Source organism: Haemaphysalis longicornis, unplaced genomic scaffold (genome assembly GCF_048455015.1).
Source record: "Haemaphysalis longicornis isolate Haplotype H1 unplaced genomic scaffold, Haemaphysalis longicornis Haplotype H1 scaffold_9, whole genome shotgun sequence".
NCBI classification, from domain to species: domain Eukaryota; kingdom Metazoa; phylum Arthropoda; class Arachnida; order Ixodida; family Ixodidae; genus Haemaphysalis; species Haemaphysalis longicornis.
Window position 1 is genome coordinate 64,910,903 of NW_027526460.1, and position 25,501 is coordinate 64,936,403.

The 25,501-nt window shown below is 49.1% G+C and overlaps 1 protein-coding gene across 1 annotated transcript; it reads left to right on the forward strand.

The window, feature by feature from the left end:
• The first annotated feature begins 16,593 nt into the window (after positions 1-16,593).
• Positions 16,594-24,571, forward strand: LOC144153238 (aurora kinase C-like). Its single transcript, XM_077684887.1, has 6 exons — positions 16,594-16,769; positions 17,223-17,302; positions 18,505-18,643; positions 19,940-20,088; positions 23,890-24,154; positions 24,458-24,571. The coding sequence occupies exons 1-6, from the start codon at positions 16,596-16,598 to the stop codon at positions 24,569-24,571; spliced, it is 921 nt and encodes a 306-aa protein (XP_077541013.1). The 5' UTR covers positions 16,594-16,595.
• The last annotated feature ends 930 nt before the right edge of the window (positions 24,572-25,501 follow it).

A 25,501-nucleotide genomic window follows, 5' to 3' on the forward strand; every position in this document is an offset into this window, starting at 1 on the left:
ATCTGAGACCAATAATCCCTCACTTCTTGCGTGGGAAAGGTAATGGAGAAAATTATCCAAGCCCGACTACAAAATTTCTTCGAAGAGACAGGACAACTCCCATACAATATGGTTGGTTACCGGCCACATCTTAGCACCCTGGACGCCCTCCTTCAACTGAAAGAAGACATTCAACAAGACCACCCGGAACACTTACAGAGGTGTATTGGCACTGGACCTCAAAGGCGCTTTTAATAACGCACGTGCTGCATGAGGGGATCCTTATTCTACACTAAACAGCACTGACTGCGGTGGGCGCGCCTATAACTTCATTCGCTCATTTTTAACAGGACACACAGCGCAAATCCAGATGCGTGGCTTGGAGTCGGACACCTCCTGATCGGTGACGGGCACCCCGCAAGGGGCAGTCCTCTCTCCACTCCTCTTTCATCTATTTCTTCTCCACATACCGCAGAAGCTACAACAGGTCCAAAACCTCAAGGTATCCTTCTACGCAGATAGCATTATATCTTATGGACCCCCAAACCGGACGCCCTGGGAAAGCAACCACCGGACTTCCGTCGGCCGTCCGCCGTACGGCCATTCCGGCTCCAGCGGACGTCCGTATGACGTCCGTATGACGTCCGTTTTAGGACCGATGTACGTACCATGTACGTCCATTGGACGTCCGGTTTTAACACTTCCGTACGCGCAGTCGGACGTCCGAAATAGGCTGTATTTTGGATGTTCAGTAAAAATTTCCAGAATCACATATAACGACAAGCTAATGTTCTTTACACTACCGCGCAGATGGCATACATGAGCACAGTGAACTTGCTCCACATGTTTCGTTAGAGGCTCTCAATTCTTATATATCCTTCCCAATTAGATCATCGTTGGAGTTGGTGAAGTGCTTAAAAAAAATTAAAAAAATTAGGCTTCATATTAAAAATATGCAGATGAAACTTGAAACCTAGAAGCCAGGGTGTTAATGTACAAAATCTTTTTAATTGAAAAGCACAGTATCTTTTTCGATATTGCTTTTATATCCAATTTACGCCATTGTTTGATGCTTCATAGTAACGTTTTATGTCCATTGGCGGATGTCATTCGGACTTGTACATCCGTTTCTGGATGTCCACTGTACGACCGAAAATGTACGTCCAAACATGGACGTACAGTGGCCGTACAAACTGGGTCTTGGATGTCCGGCTGTATTTCAGACGTCCGTGATTGCTTGGGGCACTCCAAGAATCAAAGACATAATTACTGAACACGTGCTTGTCATGGGCCTCAAATGTGCACCTCAGATGAGAGGCAATTCTCAAGACCCTAGCTGCAGTAGACACGTCTACCTCACTATCAAAAAGACCAGAAGGTATACATGCAAGACAGTCCGGATTCTGGGTCTACACATTCAAGCGAACAACAGATGGACCCATCAGATCAACCTCCTCAAGCAACAATTAGACCAGCTAGGCCACGTGGTCCGGAGCACTAGACATCGCGGGATGAGGGAAGCAGACACCCTCCGCCGGTACAAGCCTTCGCCATTTTTCGCATAATCTACGTGGCACCCTACATGAATCTAATAAAATCTGAGCAAGTTCGACTTGAAACTATGCCCCCGGAAAGTTACTAAAACGGCCCTGCATCTTCCAGCTTCATCGTTTATGCAGAGACTTATGCAGATGGGCGCCCACAATTATATCACCCTTGAAAAATTGGTTGAGGCTCACCACGTTAACCAAGCGGTTAGACTTGGTGAAACATTAGCAGGAAAGACTATCCTTACTCAACTCAACCTCAACCCCATCCACGTTGGTGAAGCACTCAGGGAAATACCACCTGCCTGGAGGTCCGACGTCTGCCCAATACCAAAAAACATGCACCCAATGAAGCACAAGGGCAGGCGAGAAGCCTGTGTCATAGCACTCGGCTAGATACTTCAGTACATATATATATAGCCACTCACAGACAGGCGCAATAGCCAGGATTTTTGTTCGGGGGGGGGGGGGGGGGGGGGCTAAGGTTGTTCTTAATCCCCCCCCCCCCCCGAAAAAAAAAAGCGCAGTAGTTTTCAAGCGCCCTTAAAGGGGGCCTGAGATGGATTTCAAAGTGTTTTTGTTTGTGTCAGAAATCTACTCTATAGTTCTTGTAGAAACAAGTCCAAAAATAGTAAGCATATTCGCTCACGCTAACAAAAGTTATTACCCCGACGAGACAGAACTATTTGTTGGCTCGGCGGCTTGCGATGACGACATATACCCGTGCCACACGTACACAAAAATGACATTAAGTGTTTAAGGCCTTAAGATAACAAATGGCCTCGTCCGACCTCGTCCGAGGCGAAGCACCCATTTCATGGTTGGCCGCCGGAATGTCCGCGGTTTTTGACGGCGGCGGTTTGGTTTAGAGCGTCGTCGTTATTACCATGGTTACTTCAGCGAGTGGGTCGCACATGAGACGACGACGTCCTTTTTTTTTTTTTTTTTTTTTAAGCTACGTTTTCAGTTTTTACGGACTTTGAGCAGGAGATACTGGTGATTGCGGAAGTCGACCTTGCATGCGCGAGAGTTTGCGTGAACGGTAACTTATTTTTACCGTCGCTACATAGCGATACAGAGGCTAGAATTTCTACGGACTGTAGTAGCGAGCCCCCTGCGCCGGCGAAACGTACGCTCGCGTTTTGATTAGATTACCGGAAAGTTCCGAGTGAACGCCCTCCCCCGAAACATCGCCCACCCCCTTTTACGGGTGAAATATTCAATTTACTGAAAGACGCGCGCCCACCCCGTAAAATCCATGGCTTTAGCGCCGATGAGTGAACAAAACAAACCCGAATCATCTCTTTATGTGTAGATGCGGTCACTTATTCGTCCTTTTCGCGCTTGACCCGAAATTTCGCCCATCGTATTTTTCACTTGATATCACTGTACTTAAATTTGGGCGGGCGTTCTTCCGGAACTTTACGGCACAGCAAATGCGCTGTGCTCTGCGCTTCATGCAAGCAATTTTAGTTGATGTTGTTTACTACATTCTTGCTAAATGATGATCAGGAGCACGATAAATGACAATTTTTTTTAGAATGAGCGAGCAAAATTTCCGCCCCTACTCCAGCTTCCCACGCTTCCAATGGTTCAGATGCCTTTATGAACTAGCATAGCTCTTTTATGCTTTCAAAATCGTCTTGGGCAAGATAATATAGGTAACTGCGGAATCATTACAATATATCTTACTCATTTTATATCGAAATATTTAGCGGTGGCGTGAATTCTGGTTAATGCAATACTTCGTCCTAATTCTTCCCACTAGATGGCGGCGTCAACGTCGTGTTTTCGATTTTTTAAGCTCTACAGTAGAAGTATACGGCTCTTTTAAAAAAAAGTATTGTATTGTGAGAGTTCAATCTAAGACGTCTTAAGATTCAAGCCATTTCAAGCGTAAGCGAACAGTTCTGGGCAACAAACGTTTGTGTCATTTGCTTTTTGACAAATTCGCCAGATGTCGCTACTCGGCAGAGCCGGTAAGCCGGAATCAACGTTTTTAGATTAGGTCAGTTGGCAAAGAGCGCGGCCTTCCAAGCACAGCGGCGCGGGCCGGGTCTGTCGCCGACCAGGCGGTGGCGCTGCGGTAGCGTTGAGATCGGTCTCGGCGCGTCGTCTGCTACTCCTTGCTCGGAAAGGCGCCGGTGAACGACCACCGCACACCGTTAATGTTCTTCTTTTGACATGCGAAGTCCAACTTCGCTCTACTAGTGACAAGAGCTTCACATTTTTATCGACATTATAACGAGAAACAAGCTGTACTTAAGAAAAAAAAAAAAGGCTAGGCAAACACTGCACAATCCGCTTGTCTTCGGCTGCTTCCCGTTCCATTTATTTATTTTTCCATTTATTTTTTTTTTCCCAGTACGGGATCCCTTATAGCTCAATAATATTTATAGCACACCCGAACGCGTCTTACGCTACTGTAACTGCGGGAAAGCCTACAGTAGTCGGCCATCTACTTGGAATCAAGAAAAGACGCCTCGACATTTTTATTTATGCTGTGGAAGCAAATGCAGTAGGTACGTTTTCACAAGAACATATTTACAACCACAACAAAACTGATCAAGTGAGCCGATTGGAAACCAAGTGCTGACGTGCGCGCTCACGCGCACGCGCTCAGCAAATTCTTGGTATTTTAAAGGGACCCCGAAAAGCTTTGTGAAGGTGGCAATCAAATGCATTCGCGAACCACAGATCAGTTCCCAACGTATGTGCTGACTTCGGCGCTTTCTACACCACTCATACTGCCACTTAATTACGCCAGTTTCATCGCGCAAAGGCCCATGATTTTGGCAGGACGCAACATAGGTCGGAACTACTGTCATCCATTTGGGTGGTTTTCGGCATGACTTTGACGTCTTTGGTGCCGACAGATGCTCAGGTATGTCAGGGAAAATACGGGGCGCCGCGCCGTCCCTCCGAGTCCACCTGCCTTACGGTATCCTTACAGTTTGACCGTTCACGACGTGTCAGTAACAGTTGACGATGTCTGAAGGCTCACAATGAATGTCACAAACGTATGTTTATGGCGTAACCTTGAAGTTTTTCCGCGGAATCGCGCTTTCCCACGCCTTCAATCCGTCAGGACCCTTCGGCGCTTTGAAGAAATGCCGCTGCACGGACTTTGCCGCTTCCGAAGCATACCCCGAACGGCAGCCCGGCGCGCAGCACGTCAACAAACCGCACCGACACTTCAGAGATCCACTAAAATATGTATGCACGATGACAGCACAGAGCTAATACGTTAATACAGACGTGACGAACAGGCGAGCACCAACAGCACAGCGAAAACACATGGCCGGGGCGAGCCTCGCTCCCCAAACTAGATCTAGCTCAAAGCAACGCCAGCGCCACCCCTCGGAATGGCGACAAAATGGTGCCGCCTCTCGAGGCGCAGTTTGCAAACTGACCTAATCTAAAAACGTTGGCCGGAATGCAGAAACCGCAGAGTGCAATCCTTTCGTTTTCAGCGGCAAACGGCTACTCTTGCTTCATTTAACACGGTAAACGGTAAAGCGCGCTAAGGACACTAGGCAACAGGTTCATTCAGAAGGCCGGTGCAGCAAACCACACTTTCCTGCGATCATGACTTGATGGGAAGCAATGAAATGAAACTCTTTGGCAGTTGTCGTTACGGGATGAGCATGCTCTTGCCCTTGTCGCGACCGCCGCAGAGAATCAGCTGCGACAGCGTTTAGGCTTGAACTGATTTATTCAGCCCGCGTGAGCGCACTTGAGCGTGCGCCTCGTGATCAGGAGCAGTGCCCGGCGCCGTGCAAGCGCTGCGTGCGGAGCTCCTCCTTCGTCGTCGGCGCGGCGCTCCCTTGGCGCGCCATTCGTTACCACCTCTGAAACAACGTCGAGGCTACGCTCGAAACACAGATGGTGCAAAGAATCCTTTCGGGTACAGCGTCCAAGAAAGCAAATGCAAAGAAAACTGAGACACGGAGCGCTGAGCGATCACGCTGGCTGCAAGCGTCGTTGCTCCTGCGCTCACTGTATCCTTCCGCCGAGAACGGAGGAGCGTCAAGCCCGGTTTGGCCCGGTGTGTAAGTGCTTTACACTCCGGTATAAAACAAATATGTGTGACTGTGTAAAAGCACCCACACACAAAAGATGTTTTTTGTAGCTTTCTGATGTTTTTACGCTCGTAAAAAAATGATTAAATCAAGAGCGCACAAACACGTCACGATTAGTTCAAGAAATAGCCGTTGCGCTCCGATACCATCGACCCCCGAAAAACCCCCACCTCAGGGGCCCTTTAAAGGCTATGAAGATAAAATACATGTCTGGTTCATTCCTGATGACAATTAATGTTACCAGTTTTATCGCAAACTTGAAAGGAATAATCGACATACTAAATTAAACATTTGAAGCTGGGGCGAATACCCGCCCACTTTCCGGTGGCGATTTCAATATGACATCACAGGATCTTGTATGTACGATTGGCCCAACGACCTAAGTCACCGCCAAGGAACACTGGGCCTCCTCGATTATCAGTCCCGGTTCGTCCGCGGACTGCCCAAGACGCGATCCGGTGCTCGTTTTTCCCATGTATTCCTATGGGGCTTCCCGTCCGGGGGCAGTCCTCGGACTGCCCGCGGACCGTCCAGGACTGGTAAATCGAGGACGCCCATTATTGCGCGATTGTAGAGGGGGCTCCATTGATCTTATCATTTGAATTTTAACGTGCAGTTAACACACTCATAGCTACGTTTTAATGTGCCTATTACGTCACTCCTGCCCATACTACGTCACTGCAGCGCTAAATTTGAAAATTTTTGACATTTGTTGCATTCCTAATTATGTTGAAAAAAACGTCTGTGACAGGAAGGGAGCTGCGTGAGTTACCAAAGGCTATTTCTATCAAACTGAACAAGGTTGTATATTGTCTTCATATATGGCCCCTTGATGGTCTCTGTCATGATATTGGTGCTAATTATGATGGTATTTGTGCCAGGTGAAGTTGTAAACTGGCCGAAAATCTGCAGACCGCGTGGTGCAAATCTGCGCCCGTGATACAGGGTGTACATTGCACGCACGGGCACATTGTGCAGGCATTGCATTAAATGGTCACAGTTTCATGTAATTGCTTGCTTTATTTCAAGATGTGCAGTATATGGTGCGTGTCACACCCGCAATAAAATGACGTAGGCCGTAAGAATGAGATTTTTTTTATTTAGTTGATGTTCAAAATCCAGAAGAAAACGTTTTGCTTAAAGCCTTCTACGCCCGTACAGCAGCTTACAGTGTAAGGCCAATGGAGCTCATTTTGTGCAGTCTGTACTGAATCTGTGCACTTACGTTATCTGTAGCGCAGGTCTTATATTAAAAAAAAGGTCAGGCTATGAATTATGCGTAAAAGAAGTGTTATATGACTAGCAATAATATCAGCAAATACCAACCTTAAACACACAGACATCACGCACTAGAACTGCGCTGTTAACGGCGAGAATTACTTTAACATGGTAGGATTAGCCCTCACGCAAAGTGGAATAATTCAGCGGTATTGTCAAGCCATGTCAGTTGAAATTTATGCTTCTGTTTTGATTAGCTTCTAAGGACGCCGGGTGGACATGTGAAGCTGGTGCTTTGTAACATTGCCAATCTGATACAGCCCAAATGTCGACTCTGCTGTAAAGAGCTCCTCCTTGGTGTTCTGAAATACTTGCATTATTCTCTGTCAAGTTTTCAATGCTTCGTGCGTAAATGCCCTACAGGCTGAAGGCGTGTACTATTTATTCAGTAACTTTTGTGGGGCAGCCATCCCCTTTAGGTGTAAGTACCACTCCTCGATAAGGTAGAGCAAGTCACTGCAAAGTTCACTATTCAATGCAATACCGAACTTTAAAGTTAGAAAGAACGAATAATAACGCAAAGATGGCGTTGTCTGACCATACATCTTACGGTTAGGCATGTTCTATATGCAAGTTTAGCAAAATCTTGCTGCGTTTGGAATTTTGTTGTGAGATCTCAGGGAATAATTATATTGAGGTCCTACCATTCTGGTTTCAAACATTAATGAAATGACATACTTTTTAGAGGACGCGTGCGCTGCCATTGTTCAGCCGAGTACACAATGGCGGTTTCAAAGCTAAACGATAAAACGACATTGGAGGACGCACAGGAATTTTGCAGTTTTCGTTAGCAACTCGGGAAATGAAAATTATGTTGGGGCGCTCCTTGGTCCACCAGAAAACAGGGTGCACTGGGGAGTTGTACAGGGAAGTTGCACATGACCTTCAGGCATGGGTCAATAATCGAAACGAGTCAGCATTTTGTTGCCCGCAGCACCACGAAAACATGCGCAATGGCATGGCCCCGCGTACACAAATGCGACACACTACCATGTTTCAGCATGAAACGGAGAGTAATGGTAACTCGGTTATTGGTTGACAGCGACCGTGATGCTCAAGATTGACAAAAAATCGGCAAAAAAAAGTAATGCTTACTATTGCTCGAAATTTCCTTCATGCGACATTTTAACAGTAGTGGATCAAGGCAGAATCACATTAGCGAGCACCCGTATGTGGGGGCGGGAGGGGGTGTGCGGAAGTGTGCTGGTGTTCTTGAGAGGGCCTGTGTTCTGTTTTTTTTATTACGACATTCGTTCATCATGCCAAATCGATTGAGCATTGAAAGAACGAGCCCACAAAACTTCCAAAAAGGCCTGAAAGAAGTAAAGGAAATTACTACTATAGAAAGGCATGTTCGTTTTTTTGCCGCCAGTATGAAGGTCCTTCATTTGTGCACACTACTATATCAGTGACTGCGCGAGTCGGTATGAAACGCGGCAACAAGTGTTCCGATAACGAGCACACCATGCGACAGCGGCTACCTCACATGGAGTTGCGTGCGTGTAAATGAAGCAAACTACTAAAGCTGAAGCGAACACAAATATATAACTCTTCATGTACTTCATGGACAGTGGTAACTCTTACTCTGAGTAACCCTCGCCAACTTTGTGCATCATAGGATATCAGGCGTTTATGTGAATTGAATTTACGTTTTGTCTCTTTGAAAGTTACCTATCCGCTTCATCGTGGGTGCTCCTTTCAACAACCAATTCAAACGCAAATATTGCATTAGAAATAAAGCGAGGTACACATTTTTTTTTTGCTCGCAGGCATAAAGGTACTGTGACATCGTGTAAATATTAGGAAGCGATTATTTAAATATTTAAAGACATCAGTGATCACGCAAGGATAAGTCAGTGGTCAGGGGAAGAAAATGACTTACAATTGAGGCTTCTTTTGTGTGTTGGCACTTTGAGTGTGAGCTTCCCAAAGCCAGGGCGCTTCTGTCCTCGCGCCGTTCTGTCATGTCGCTGTTGTGACTTAGGCCCCTGAATATACACTGCTCTGGGCAGCCGCCGCCCAGGGAAAAAGCAGCCGTGGACGCGATGGAGGTGCTTTAGTTGTGACCGAGGTCGAAGATGGCCATCGGGTATTTGTTACTGCCGCGACTGCCGTCTGCCCGTGGTAGGGCTGGTGACCGTCGTGCCTTCACGCTTACGAGAAAGCCTGGGACTCGCTCGGCGAGCAGAAGCGTGCCCTTTTTGTCAAGTGGCGGTTCCCCAGTTTCCTAGGTTAGCGAAAAATACTGCCGAATGAATTTGCCTAATTGCGGAGGAGAAAATGACTGTCTGCATCACCACTTTCAGGAGGGGACACGCAGTGCGCGCAAGCTGAGACCATACAATTACCCCACGCAAACACCCTCCCGGGCTCCACAGAAACGTGAAAAAGAAAGAATGAAGGGGTGACCCACAAAAGCCCTCCGCCCCTCCACCGCCCCCCTCCCACACACACACGATAGTCATCCAGCTAAAGTACATGTTTCGCCTATGCAGACCCATCGCTTTCTTCAGCTAACTTGCAGGAGTATTGACTGTCTACCACAGCTGCTATGCCACACACAAAGGGACACAACGCACGCCTTTGGTGTCCCGTCCCGTGGGCTGAGCCTACCCAAGGCGCCATCGCTTTTGGAGCTGCACCCCTCCGCAATTATCCTGACCCGAGTGCTTCGTTTCGTGTAAGCATCAATGCGTCATGACAGGCTTTGAGTCGTGAATGTTTTAATAGTAGCACGTCCGAAGTAGCACGTCCGAAAAGGGCTGAAGCCCGGCCAGCCCTTCTGGCTTCAGCCGCCCCCGAAGCCCGGCCATGCCACTGCTCACAGAGTAGCTTACACAGACTCCGCCCTGGTCTGTGCAGGTAAAGTGGTAGCCGTGGCAAGTACGGGGACAACTCTAAAGTCGCTTATCTTCGCATCCCTATAGGAGAAGAAATTCCATTTGGTGAGCAGGTGGCCATTGCTCTCGCCATCATCCCTGTTAGGGCTCCTGAGACGCCTGTCGTGCCTACCTACTTGGTCGTATTTGCTTTGATGCTCATCACATCCTTGACACCCACTAACAACCTGAAGGAACCTGGACTCTGTCCCATACTGAGACCGAAGTGACCGGCAATGCCCGAGCCCATATGGCATGCAAAGAAGCTATAGCACCCCTGCCATGGTTTCGGGGACGAAGATCCGGAGAGTGACTGGATCCACCTACCCCACTCAACACCTTTAGGAGCATCACAAAACACTATCGGGTGCAACGGCGCACTCTACCACCACCCCATCATTTGCTTGACTAGGGGGAGCAAGTCAAGTGGCGTCTGACCTACCGAACACCATCCAGAATGAACCTGCTCTACCCCAAGCTCTAACCCTAACCTGCATGTCCCAACTGCCAACAGGCCCGTGGCACCAACTAGCACATGGTCAGGGGTTTATGCAGAATTTCGATTTTGGGGGGTGTCGGTGGGATGTTTGGGGGGGTGTTGTATAAATCCCTAGGCAGGGTGCTTGTGGTTGTGGAATCTTTTTTGGGGGGTGTCGAAGTCCTTCTGGGGGGGTGTTAGGGGGGTGTGTATAAATCCCTGCACATGGTCCTTGCATGCCCCTACCATCCGGCACCTCAAGACGCCGCGGGACTGCGAGACCACCAAAACCCCCGGGAAACGGCAATCAGGGCGTCGAACGCAAAGGGCCAGCGCCAGCTGATACCCTTAGTAGATAAGGCCTGCAGGACCAATGGGACCCCGGACGTACGTAGGGACCAGCCTAGGCCGATCATCCGAAGTCCTTTATGGCTTCAATAAAGTCTGTCCCTCCACCTGATCTCCTATCTTACCTCCTTTTTTGTAATCTAAAGAGCCTGTCACAGTGGGCCAAATGGCCGGGGCAGTGTTGTCGACTGCACGGGCATCGCCATATTGAAATGCAACCAAAAAATTAAAGCCGTTCCACTCAACGTGAAAGCTGTCGTAAATGCAGAGCAGTGATTCGCCATAACAGCCTGTGGCACCGTTATCCACTTACTGCTACTACCCATCACGCTCTTCGCCTCCCTGTCTCACTTCTCTCTTGATGAATTGAACGGAGGTTTGTCCAAAGCAGTTCAAATTTCCCGCCTTCGCAGTGCTCGCGCGCCCCCTGCCTGGAACGAACAGCGCGAGCGGTTCTCGCACGTGCTGGCACCTTACTGCGCAGTCCACAACGCGTTGTTTTTGGCGGTCCCATCTCCCCGCGAGGGGGACTCGAGTAAATGCGTCGCATAGGGGGTGGGTGTATTGCGTTAACGTTTAGTGTTTTGGGAGTTGGTGGTAGTGAATGCGTTATATCAGCAGCTTCTTGACGTAGTTTGAGTGAGTCAAGGATATAAGGCGCGTTCGTAGCCTCCCATTCTGTGTCGGCTTTGTGGCGCAGTGGGTAGAGCACCATGTACATTGCGCTCCGCCCGCAGGGTCGAGGGATCGAAACCAGGCGCCGGATAGTATTTTTTTTATATAGTGTAGGGGAATGCGGACAACGACGGTGCGGACAACGATGGACGTCAACGAGGGTGACATCGCGAGTTACTGAAATGCTCTGCATTTAAAAGACCCATTTTAATTGGGTGTTAGTCTCCATAAGGCAAGGCCAATTAGGGCAGACCTCCCGAAGGAAGATGGTGACGCCCAGGTAAAGTAAAAAATGGAGCTTCCGGACTTTGCGGCATCAAGCTACTGTAATCAAGCCCCACCCTTCGTAAAGAGCGCCCGTGCAGTACTACAACCTGGTACAGTGGAACCCCGATAATGCGATTTTCAAGGGACTGCGAGAAAGCGCCTTATGACCGGGGTGTCGTACGACCTGGGTGCGGGTGTGCTGAAGCCTGTGCGGGTGCTCTGAAGCCTGTGCGGGTGCTCTGAAGCCTCTGCGCGCACGCAGAAGCCTGTGCGGGTGCTCTGAAGCCAGTGCGGGTACTCTGAAGCCTGTGCGGGCACTTTGAAGCCTGGGCGGGTACTCTGAAGCCTGTGCGGCTGCTCTGAAGCTTGTGTGAGTACTCTAAAACCTGTGCGCGCACTCTGAAGCCTGTGCGGGTACCCTGAAGCCTCTTCGCGTACACTGAAGCCTGTGCGGGTAGTCTGAAGCCTGCGTGGGTGCTCTGAAGCCTGCATGGGTGCTTTGAAGGTTGCGCGGGTACTCTGAAGTCTGTGCCAGTGCACTGAAACTTGGGTGGGTGCTCTGAAGCCTGTGAGTGCACTCTGAAGCCTGTACGAGTACACTGAAACCTGTGCGGGTGCTCTGAAGCCTGTGAGCGCACTCTGAAGCTTGTGCGGGTACTCTGAAGCCTGTGCGCACACTCTGAAGCCTGTGCGCGCGCGTGAAGCCTTAGCGTGTACTCTGCAGCCTGTGCGGGTACTCTGAAGCCTGCGCGCGCACTCTGAATCGTTTGCAAGCTCTGAAGCCTGTGCACACACTCTGAAGCCTGTGCGTGAAGCCTTAGCATGCACTCTGCAGCCTTTGCGTGCACTCTGAAGCCTGTGCGGGTACTCTGAATCCTGTGCGCGCACTCTGAAGCCTGTGCGGGTACTCCGAAGCCTGTGCGCGCACTATGACGCCTGTTCTCATGCTCTGAACCTGTGCGGGTACTCTGAAACCTGTGTGCATACTCTGAAGCCTGTGAGCGCACTCTGAAGTTTGTTCGCATGCTCTGAACATGTGCGGGTACTCTGAAGTCTGTGCGCGTACTCTGAAGCATGTTCGCTTTCTCTGAACCTGGGCTGGTACTCTGAAGGCGGTACGCGCACTGCGAAGCTTGTTCGGATGCTCTGAACCCATTTCCATGCTCTGGTGAGTGTGCGTGCACTCTGAAGCCGGTTCTCATACTCTGAAGCCGGTTTGCATAATCTGAGCCTGTTCGCATTCTATGGAACTTGTCCGTGTATTCTGAAGCTTGTGCACCTGCTCCGGAGCCTGTTCGCGTACTCTGAGGGCTATTCGCGTACTCCAAACCTGTAGGCGTACCCTAGCTTGTGAACGCATTCTGAATTTTTGCTTGTACTATGAAGCTCATGCGCGCACTATGAAGTCTTTGCACGTACGCGCACTCTTAAACATGTACACGTACTCTCAAACGTGTGTTAGCACTCTTCTCTAAAGATCTCACCGGCGGTTTGGAGCCGACGGTGGTATCAGGTGGGAAACAGGAAAAGGCGCGAAAAAGATAAATATTCGCCGAGGATACAGACAACCGCTCTTGTGTCAGAAAGCCGTTGTATACACAATTACCAAATGAATGTGGGCCTCACTGTGGCCCCTTCTCCAGAAAAAAGCTTCCTCGCTACATCTTTTCGCCCATTGCGGTCATACCGACTACACCCTGTCTCCAGGAATCGTTCCCTCTTCTCCTGAGGCTTCACTCCCGCAAATTAACTATTCAACCACGCACATTACCCGACACCGTGGGTCTTGGATGCGAGTATTCTCCAGGGCTCCCCTATTACCCCTACTATACAAGGAAGGAAATTTTAGTCTGGCGAGTGTGCAAATTGAGTGGACGATAGCTGCGGTGTCATGGCAGTCGTACTCCAGTTTGCGACGCCCTCTTTATATATTGGGCAGCGACAAGTTGCAGCTACCCTTCCGAAAGGGGTCGTACCCAGGGCCCAGGGTCCCACCACCAATCTCTAGCGACGCCACTGCTCCCAACCCAAGGCACAGTTCGTGCTTTTTGCGTATTTAGGCAAACGAGTACCCCGACAGGCATGTCTTCGATACTGGCGTGTGGGCGGTGCCGAGCGACTAAGCGAGGCAGCAATTGAAGCCTCGCATAGTCACGTGGTACCACAGCGGCGAGGATCCGAGCAATCGCGGCTGAGTCGCCTATTTGCTACGCATCAGTGCCACGACGCCACACCTGTCACTTTCGCTCTGGCGGCTCAAGGCCATTGCGACGCGATGAATGACCTTGCAAATACGTGAGCATAGAGCTTTCGGCCTGAAAAGGGAAGCCTCCTACAATGGCGCTTCCTGATTTAGTAGAGGGGGCTTCAGAGACTCTTTCAAGCTTTTCTTTCCTGCGCGATTGGTGATGACACTCCTCGATTTTTTGGTGACCCCAAAACGGCTAGACGTCTTTGTACCCACCATTAATCGTCATGAAACACAACGTTGCTTTTCTGCATTGGTGCACAACGGACCTTAAAAGGGCCATAAAGACAAAATACAAGTTTGTTTTATTCGAAAGATTTCGTGTTCTATATAGCGGCCCCAGCGCTTGTTTGGAAGCAAACGATGCTTTATTCACTGCGAAATTAATCAATTTAAGCAAATGTTTTGATTCTCGCGTCAAAACGCGTGTTTGAACGACGTTTGAAATGACATCATCAGAACAGGTCTTTCAGCTTAACCTAATGTAGAGTGGAGACTTGCTTACTATTAGTCAAACTAGATGGCGCCACCGCAGCGGGGCAAGCCGTTCCGTTTTCTGCATTCGGTTTGTTTGGGACCGTATTCAAACCTGGCTTGTTTTCGTAAATGGAGAAGATACTCGGTTTGTGAAACATGGTGATCACTCGACAGACATGCACACGTAAGAGCACCGTCGCTTGCGTCAATCGGCCAGTGTCGTCTGAGACAACCCCAAAGTCCCGCAGTGCTGTGCAACTAAACGAAGCATAATTCATGCAGTACCAACAGCAGTACGCATCGGTACTTTTATGTTTACGTGTGCTTTCGTAACTTCCACTGTTTGTCCCACCATTCTTACTGATATAAAAAGCATGTGCCCTAAATTTAAGCGCTAATAGCTCGTTCGACAAGCTTATAAGTTCTGCCTAATTTGCGTTTGCTCTTTCCGGCCTCCGCCAATCGCAGAGCTGGCTGGTATGACATCATAGTTTCTGTTGCGGGAAATGAGCTAGTGGGTCGCAGGGACATTCCTTTTTTTTTTCTAATTATACAGATTATTTGAGCGAAGTTTACGATAGATATTGTGTCAGCATGATTGAAATGAGGAATTTGAATTTGAATTTGGATCTGAATGAGCCAAACTTGCAATTTCACTTACGAAATCTACAGCTGCGGCGCCATTCGTGAGGAAAAACGATGTATTCTCGTTGCTGTGGCAAATTACCAACGGTTTTGGACATTCAAAGTTCTGTGAACGTCACTTTACACTTAGCAGTTTGTTGCAGTAGTTAAAATAGGCAAATAGGTCGTTTTACCACTCGAGCAGCACCTCAGTTGCGAATTTGGATGGGAAATTCGTACTATGAAGAACGGGCTTGATTATAACGGGAGCGATTATAACGTTATCGTCATTAGTCGCATGGCGGTCAGATAAAGTTTGTTTTGCGCGTTTGCAATGTAGACGGCGGCGTTATTAAATGTCCGCCTTCGACAGGGGGATTTTCGTCCCGCCTGTCCAATATAAAGCTCCTCAATATCGGTGGTCATGCACCATCACATAAATGGCTCATGGTTTTACTTAAAAAGTTTGAATTTCGGTAAAAAACTTTCCTGAGGTAACATCTCAGCACCCCACTGTTGTTGATAAACTTTAATGATACACAAAAAAATCCGCAAAATACGCGGTTGCCACCGCGATAAAGAAAAAGGTCACCTGGCAGCTGCCGCTAGTGAAAGAGGATACGAAGGATCAAACAGCTTTGCGGTCCACCCACATTCGCAATGTGGATTGGAGCCACTTTTTAAAAATCTCCGGTGGGAGGGTCGGTGGGAGGGTCGGACGACCAGCTTCCAACCGGATCACCAACATGTAGTAGACCGGGCGAGACAGGTCGCCCAGACCCGGACCTTTCTGGACTAAGAAGGTCCCCCACCTGGTGGCCAACCAAACAACTTTGATTGCTCTAATAAATGTTAATTTTCCTCCTCCTGCATGTAATCAGCCCTTGTTATTTTTCTCGCTTTTCTCTAATACTTTTTATGTAAAGATTTTACCCCTGCTAGAGTTAATTCTCGCCGGTAATTATTAGAGGAAATTCCACTATTCACTTGAGCGAACAAGGCAACCTAAGCGGCCATTTGGCCGTGTGCTTGGTCCGCGTGCTTCACGCAGCAGATTCAAATCCCACGAGCTTCCAGCCGCTTGCTTCGACCCGGTCGATTGCTTCGGCTCGGTCGGCTCCGGCCGGTTTTCTAGCTTGTGGCTGGCTTCACGAGGTGCTCCATTGCAGGTTGAAAGACTCTTTTGACGGCGTTCTCTGCCTTCTTGACCCTAGCACCGTCCGAAGCTCGAGAGACTTGGCCAGCCGAGGCAGCACCACAATGTAAGCCGCTTCTCCTACTAACGGCACACTTGCTTGAGCCATTCCACTCCCTTTGCTCCGACTCATGCTTGCAATCTATCATGTGTGGATAAAACGTACCCCAGGGCGGATGGTATTCAAGGGAACACAGGGAAAGGAGCGACTGTTATTTCTCTAGTTTGTTGAGAATAGCCATACCTCCAGCCTAGACGTCGGCCAGGAGCGCTGTGGTCCTAGAAGTGTCTTCGACTAACTGGATGTCCCAGAGTTTCTGCGCCGCGTCTGAGGTCACTAGTAATTTCGAGTCCCCGAGGAGTCGCCTTAGGACATGTTTGTAATATATGCGCAAGATCGGCCTGTTTTTTGCATCTTTGACACCTACGTGAAAACTGTCCGGGATAACAACGCGACGGAGTTTTGGTATGAGCTATGCTACGCTTGGATTTGAATCGGAACAGGTTACCGGGAGGGAATGCGGGTGTGGCTACCCTTTCTGATGGCACCAGACGTTTGCAGGGCGGCAGCACAGGATGCGAAGACCTGGTCCCTGGACGACTTTGAGCTCGGCCGCCCGCTGGGCAGAGGGAAGTTCGGGCACGTCTACCTGGCCCGAGAAAAGAGGACGAAATTTCTTGTCGCCCTCAAGGTAGGCTCTAACTCAGGAAACAGCCCACCTTGCAAACCCGTGGTCTGCTGAACATGGAGGGAACCAGACAGACATTAGAGGCGCGAGCCTGCATGATATAGAAGTGTCAGCTGCTAATCGAATTTAAGACCTAGCAGTACCCCTTGTATACACCTGTGTCTGTGGGCATAAGCTAACCTCTTAGGTGCTTTATTTATAGCCCACGGTATAATCGCGAAACCAGTTGCGTTATACCAGCAATGACAGCTGTAAATTCGAAGTTTCCATTGCCTGCTCTAGCCGCATTTTTTAAGCCTCACGTAATAAAACAAAGCGATAAGTATGCGGCAGAACTTAGATGCATCTAATAATGACCCTGCCGGAGCCCCCACTTCGTTGAGTAAGGAACAAAACACGGCAAGTAGCCCTTGCGTGACCAGACTGAAAATGGTGCGTCGCTTGTTGCGACTGCAGGTCTTGTTCAAGTCCCAACTCCAGATCAACAACATCGAACACCAGGTCCGCAGAGAGGTGGAGATACAGGGGCATCTCAGGTAAGCCCCCACTCCACCCTCCATGCTTTGCCTGGCGTAACAGCGCATAAGGCGTTCACGAGCCTCTATTTTTCTGCGAGGGTAGCTGTTTCAGAATTGGACTCATGCGGATGGACTCATATTGGACTCGTATGGACTCAATATGCAGATATTTTAGTTTTTGCTCTTCATTTCGTTTTAGTATGCTCATTATTCCCGATATTATAGACCAGGAGAGTAAACCAGTCCAGAGGGCCAAGGGAAAAGACTCGATGGCTTGACAGCCGGAATGTGTGAATGTTTGGTTGCATTATTACAGTCAAATAGGGCGATGCGTTCGTTATGCAGAGAAAGACAACTGAACTTTTTACGGCCAACATAAACGGTGTAATTATAAGGGGTAAATTTATTAACCCACTTGCATGCTAAAAAATCTTCCAACATCGAACACTGAACCTCGTCGCGACGCCAAAAATGGACCACTTCTGACAAGGAAATCCTGATGCTATAGTTTCGGTTTTGATGCGCGATACTCGGAGACGTTTTTTGCAACAGCGTAATTCAAATAAACTGCGTTGTTGTGATTCGTTGAAAATTTCGAGAACCACCGAAATGACAATTTTTCCTCTCCGCCGCTGCCTAGTTCGGGCCACCCTTACGGGGCTTTTGACGAACACAGTGGCAGTGTTGTACATTGGAACCAAATTGCAGCTAATGCTAAGGGGTTCTGCTGGTTTTTGCTGCTCAACGCATGAAATGCTAGAATTCCTCCTGCTCTCTCGGAGTTAAGATCTGGGAGTGTAAAACGACTAAGGTAATTTGAAGGTGTCCTATGAACAGTGTTTACTGCTTTTGTGCTTTCTCTCCTCCTATTTATTCCGGCATTTCAAAATATGTCATCTCGCACCAGAGGGTTTGTAATATTTTCGTCGCAGACAGAATGTTCAAGTGAGCGAGAATTGTGATAAAAAGGGGAACGCCGTTCAACCCTGCGGGCAGAGAAAAGTCACACTTGCCTAACTTACAGAACGTATGAATCATGTGTGTGATTTTTCACGAGCTGAAAAAATTGAATTTGGGCATGGCTTCATCCTGATTTCTGTGATTGCCATACGAGCATGTGTTCTGGAAAAAGCGGTGGGCGCGAACACGGTTTGTTTTGCGACATGTGTGATATCAGGTCCTGTCTTGCCTCCTTGGAATGTTCTCCATCACAATTACAGGCACCCCAACATCCTTTGCCTGTACAACTGGTTCCACGATAAAACGCGGCTGTACCTCATCCTGGAGTATGCGCCCCAGGGGGAGCTCTACAAAAAGCTCACCACTGCCAAGTACTTCAGTGATCAGGAGGCTGCGACGGTCCGTATACTTTCGCATAATCACACGCCCTCTGGCATCTTCGCTAAGCTGTGTAGTATTGCTGTAGTCTCCACGCTGCCTGGTTTCAGAGAAAGTTCGACTTATGGCTAAGGGGACACGACTGAGCCCTTTACCAGAAGGGTACCGTGGAACCATGGTGCGGAAATGCGGAAATGTATGCGCGCTCGCTTTTCTGGAGAATAGTTCAGGGCAGTTCCGAAATGGATTGCTTTCACTTGTATCTGGGAGGGGCGCTCTTGTAGGTCAGAATTTCAGAGTATGTCTGCGGCGTAATTCCTTCCTCTTTCACACGACTGACAATGGAACGTGTAAAACGACCTGAGGCAACGTTGGTGCATTGTAAATGGGTGGACTTCTGATAGTGTTTCCGACTGTGTTTGGCTAGTGGAGTGTTTCGATTCCCCGTCGCCTTGCGCTGTCGGGAACGTCGTGGTTGTAGTGGCGGTCATGGACGTTAACTTGTCGATACTATTCCCCAAAAAACCTTGTGTTGGCCAGAAACCAGGAAAGCAGGGGAACTGAGAGCGGGTTCACAGTGCTTTTTTTCCTCTGGTGCAGGAGCATAGCGCACCTCCGTCTTTCGTTTTAGTTGAATGCTGACAATGTGGCACGTCGGGAAATGTCTCAAGCGAGGGAAATCATGTTACGTAACAACTAGCTGCAAGTACATGTACTAAAGAGAAAAAGTTAGGCGCGCGTTAAGGAGTTCCAGTTGCTAGAATTAATCTGTAGCCATACGACGCGTTTTGAATTTATAGAATGCAGAGCAATATTGCTGCTAACAGATGTTCAGTGTACAAGTTTTTTAATGTGCCGGTGAAGGAATGATTTTTCAGGCAATGGGAATAATTTGAACCCTGTGTCTAAGACAAACAGCTCGTTTTCAAACAGCATAAGGGTACACGCTAGTTGGTACTCTTTGTTAAACCACCGTTACGTGAAGCAAACACCAGAAGGGCCATAAGAATATTTTGAACCCTGAGTCTAAGACAAACAGCTCGTTCTCTAACAGCGTAAGTGTACAAGCTAGCTGGTACTCTTTGTTAAACCGCTGTTAAGCGCAGCAAAAGCAGAAGGACGTGACAGACAAAGACAGACAAGAACAGTGCCTGTTCTTGTGTGTCACGTCCTTCGTCTGGTTTTTGGTGCGCTTCGTTCTGTTAGGAAATGTACTTGAGATAGCAAACACATAAACACTTCAAACATTGTTGCCAGGTGATGTGGTTCTCACTCATCTCCTGTCACAGCTATGTGTGCGCATGTGCGCGTGTGCAGTATGTCTTCCAGCTGGGCCAGGCACTGAAGTACTGCCACGAACGCAACGTTATCCACCGCGACATCAAGCCCGAGAATCTGCTGCTGGGATACCATGGGGAGGTCAAGATGGCGGACTTTGGATGGTCCGTGCATTCCCCGTCTTCAAGGTAGTTGCCACGGCGTCTCACGCTCATCCTTTTAGGTGCAGAGCACTTTAGAGCCGCGCCTTGTCGTCGTAGCTCACTCGCTGGATCCAAGTAGAGCCGGTGTTCCGTCGTAGCCGGTGTCGTCGCGGCGTAACCCAGAGGCTTCGAAAGCCAAGCGGTTTACATTGTCATAAGCGTTTTAAATTCGTGAACCACTGGCGCTTGTCATACATCCCCACATTGTTTAGCGCAAAGAAAACTGTATGTACAGTCATGGACAATTCAAATACGAACCGCGGAGCGCATGACCGAAGGTACCGGTGCCGTCACCTGGCAGCGGCAATGGAAAACGCACGGACATGCGCAGTTGAGATGGCGGGAACGAGGCTGCGTGTCCCACCGCGATATGTTGCCCTCTGATCGCTCGCATGCTTGCCTTGTCGCCATGCCGCAAGAGCGCTGAAAACAATTGTTAGCGATGCGGCGCGAGTGCTCGGATGACACGAGCGCCTGCTCCCCGTGTGTGGCGGCGTCACACTGCCGACACAGTTTTGCATATGGGGTGCAGTAGCTTGCGGAAAAAACGATGGGCACCTGGGTCACGCCCAAACCATGCTCAGTGCTGCCCGCTTCGCAGATTTCTACAAGCACTGGGGTGCCTGCCAAAAAAAAAAAAAAAAAATCGGCCGCCAAATTGTTGTGCAAGGGCAACTGGCCTTAGAATAGTTGGACCTGCCAACCTTCTTAACTTTTGTTAATATTAGAATTCTGCCAGTAATTTTCCCAGCCATCACAACGTTTGCAGTTAATGTATATTGTTAATGTATGTAATGCATGTAATGTATTGTATGTATATGTATGTAATGTATATGTAATGTGTAACAATAATGTATTTTGTAATGTATCTATCTTTTGCTACAAGCCCCGAACCCGATAAATGACACAGCCATGACTTCGTAAACAAAGGCGCATTCTTTGCGGCCAGCTCATTGTTCAATTCCCAAGCCACTGCATCACGAACGCAAAACATTGCCGGGCCATCAAAATTTAGGCGGCATGCATTTATTTTTGTCTCCATTTCTGTGCGCTGGTTTTCTTCAATAAAGCATGAGCTCGCGTGAGAGCGCGCTCGCAGCTCCCACGCAAGCACTTGCCGCAGCTGCAGGCAGTTACGCTCCGCATTGCTCTCAACGCGACCAACACCTGCATCTGCAGTGGCGGTAGTACTTTCAGTGCTTGCTGCGCTCTTGCGGCATGGCGACAAGGCAAGCATACCAGCGATCAGAGGGCAACATATCGCGGTGGGACACGCAGCCTCGTTCCCGCCATCTCAACTGCGCATGTCCGTGCGTTTTCCACGGCCGCTGCCAGGTGACGGCACCGGCATCTTCGGCCATGAGCTCCGCGGTTCGTATTTGAATTGGCCATGACTGTACGTTTGAGGCAAAATATATGTAATTAACGGGCAGCACCCGCAACCTTTTAGTTTAAAACGTTCGTCGGGTTGGTTTTTACGATAGTAAGCGAAAAAAGTGGCAGTGCAATACCGGCACGTGCGGGAGGAAAAGCGAGCAGAAAAAGAACAGAACTCCCGTTGACGCAGTTTCAGGCAGGAGGCGTGCGAGCACTGAGACGGCGGAGAATTTGAATTGCTTTGGGTGGGTAGCAGTGAGCGGATAACGGCGCTACAGCCCATGATGTCGAATCACTGCTCTGCACTTCTGACAGCTTTCGCATTGACTTGAACGGCTTTAATTTTTGTTTCTGTCTTCAGCACTGTTATAAGTTGGGTGATGTTGCTGCGTCAGTTTGGTGCTAGTAGTGGAACCACGGTTGGAACCGTTGTGAGGTACGACGAAGGGGCCAAAGAAACCGTGTTTACATACATCGCAACACATTTGTAGCCGTGGCTTGGTGTGATAGGCTATAGCCTTGATATAAAGGGCCGTATTAATAACGTCTTTGTATTTTCGGCTTCAGGGTGTCGTATACACCCGCAAAGGATGCTGGCAAATTGTGTTGCCGTTGACAAGGGGTAAATAGACAGTTTTTGTTGAGCGTACGCAGAGAGTTGCGCGCGCACGTAGAGGCAGTACAGCGCGCGCAGCGAAGTTCTCCCTAAGAACCAGTTTTATTTGACCGCACGCACAAGTTGGTGCGTGGATAAACCAGTAGCGCCGAAATGCGCGCTTTGTGTGTCACGCAGCGCCGCTGAACGCCAGAATGGCGAACGAAACATGTGATTGTCGGCCAGCGCCAGACGTAAACCTAGTCAGATGAAGCTGTAAACCAGTTTGTGGTTGATTGATTGATTGGCTGTTTATTGGAAGAGGTCATAAGACCCTGAAAGAGATGGGGGAGAGTGGGAAAAGGGGAAAAGTTTGTGGGGAGACGCCATTCCTTTGTTCCCTTCGTACACGAGCGAGAGAGACCGGAAAGAGGACGGGAGTGGCCTCGCGCACGGCCCGCAAAGCCCGCAAAACCCGCAACGCAAGAATCGAAAACTTTCGGGCGCAGCAAAGCGCGCGGCGGCCGCTTACGTACTGCGCATGCGCTCTCGCGCCTCCGCAAGTTCCTTGCGCGTGCAGAGCTGCTGCGTGCGCTCAACTAAAACTGTCTAATGAGCCACCTCTGCTAATTGTGGGCCTACGTCAGAATGAAAGCTGCGTTTCGAGACTTCTAAGGTGTGTCTGCGAGCTTGCTGTCTTGCGGCAGTGATGCCTGTCTCGGAGATGTTGCACTATACTGTGTTAGAAATGGTATTTCCTGAATAGTTTAGCGGGCGATTTCTTCGCTTGGCAAGACTGAAAACCACCATGACACTTCCCGCTGTGTCTGCGCATGCGCTTTGCACGCGCATCTTTGCACGCGCAGAAAAAGAACACTAGCGTGCATTATCGGCCGAGTTTCAACCCGAATCTTGGCGGTGGCATCAGCAGATCTATAATAATTGCACTCACATTATGTGGTGGCGCTCTACTTGCCCTCGAGAACTTCGCATTCTCGGAGAATGAAACCGTGGCAGCGAACGAAAGCGACACGGCGCGCAAGAGGCCGACGCTGCAGTTGCCTGCGACCACGGATGTCGCCACAAGTGTACTCTGATGCGTGGTTGAGTACAAAAACCAAATAATGGTTTTGAACGACTGTTTCACGCGTACGCCGATTCAGGCACAATGGTAGCGTAGCAGTTAGCGACACGCCGTGCTCGCGCTGCGCAGCCAGCACAAGCGTTGGCGAATCGCAAGCGACCTTTGAAGAAATCACTTGGGCTGGCTTCGGCACATCAAAATTTTCTCCAACAATGTTTCTGTTGTCCTTGAACAGGTGACAGACACTGACAATCGGCTTTTACTTGCATACGCACTTTGTACATCACGATGCAGTTGCACGCCTTCTATAGTCTTTAGAGTTTTTACCGCTCTACCTAGTCGTGTGACGATCTGAACCGTGTCTGGCGATAAGTTTTGGCGATAAGTATTGTGCTGCCCGTAACAGTATTTATCGTTGAGGTATTACTTCGCGTTCGGTGGGGCCAAGTTTGGAACATCGGACAGCTCGCTGTTGTCATGTGCTGTGCTTTATTGGGCGCCAGCACAACAAGCACTGCCATGTCGTGAAGCCCGACGTAACCAGTGTGGCATCACCTTAGCAACACATACGCTTGGGCAAAATTATAGCGGTGCACGCGCATAGTTGCCCGCATGCATTCCACGCCGGGTGAATACAACCTATAGGTGCTAATGCCATCTAATGGGAATTTTCGCTAATCTGTACTTAAGAATGCGACTCAACTGAGTGACAGTAAGCCGCTGGGCGCAGGCGGGCGACAATGTGCGGGACCCTGGACTACCTTCCACCGGAGATGATCCAGAACAAGGCCTACGACGAGAAGGTGGATCACTGGGCCCTGGGCATTCTCATTTACGAGTTCCTGGTCGGAAGACCGCCTTTCGAGTCCCCCAGCATGCAGGAGACCTGCCGCCGCATCTGCCAGGACCCTGTGCGTTTTCCGCCGCGCGTCGGTGCGGAAGCGCAAGACCTGATCAAGAAGGCGAGTTACGGTACTGCTCGTATTTCTTGGAGGGTGGGACATGTCACTTTTTTTCATGCTCCATGATCTGTACGGGCATTGGGTTAATGTGGTAGCACTTCCAAAGCTATACCTGCCCTAGGCTCTAGGTGCCCCATTGAATGACAGTATTGTTTGTTCACACCAGCCTGGGCGCCTTGACACACTGGTAGCATATTTCGGAATTCAATGCCTGCGGATGCAGAATCAAGAAGTATGGCTCCATTGAGCTTAAGGGCTTAAGGAACTTAAGGGGCGCCCAAAGTCATGTTTCTTTCTTTGGTCTCATTTAATAGTTGTCTCTTTGTCGTCCAACAGCTGCTCAAGAAACAGCCCGCTGAGCGCATTTCACTTGACGAAGTGCTGGCCCACCCCTGGGTCCAGATCAACGCAGAGAAAGCAGAGAAAGCGGTGCAGACCAAGACAGCCTGAAGATGCGTCTGGTCGACGTGAGGGTTTTTGGCTGAAGACTCCTGCATGCGGAGCAATCCCCGGCGTACGGAAGAGAAGCTTGGCAACGGGAAGCTTGAGAAGCTTGACAGCGCTTCTTTCTTTTCGCTTTGACCTTTTTTCGGGAGTTTTCCATTAACGCGATCAACCTGTGTGTGTCCTTGCCTGAAAATAAATGCTGCTTACGCACCTCTTCTTCGTTTCCTGCTGCTTTCGAAGAGGGAGAGAGAGAGAAGAGAGAGAGAGAGAGGAGAGAAAAGCAGAAACTTTACTCGTCATCTTTGCTGAGCGTATTCAGCAGAGAGTGAGGTTTCTGCTTTTCCTAGCGCCCGCTGAACTGAAATATCAAAGCACACTGCAAGTTTAACGAATATGGTGTTTAAGGCATATTTTTCATTCAGCTTCTCGTACTCTATGGGAGCCAGTATATCTGTTGCTGGTACAAATACTGCTATACAAAAAAAAAAGCATTTCACTTTTGACAGTAGTAATATACTTGTTCATCTTTGTTGTTTAGGCAGAAAGTTGGGCTATAGTTGGTTATCTGACTGCATTTTGCTAGCGACAAACAGACGCGGACGACGAATAAGTACTTCCTGTGTCCTGTGTACTTCGTCGTCCGAGTCTGTTTTTCGCTAGTAAAATGCAATCTTTGTTGTTCTCCAGTCAAGCAAATTTCCGCCGCAGTAAAGAGGAAAAAAAAAAATCGTGTGGCTCGATAATATTTCATACCAGGTGTCGCCAGTTGCAGCTTGAAGCATTATTGTATGGTAACAATACAAATTTTATGCGCATACAAGGCACATCTGTCACGACAGTGTGCTGATGGAGGCGAAAAGCGAAAACGCTCGTGTCTTCACGATTTCTGCGAAGGTTAAAGATCCCCAGGTGGTCAAAAGTAATCCGGAGCCC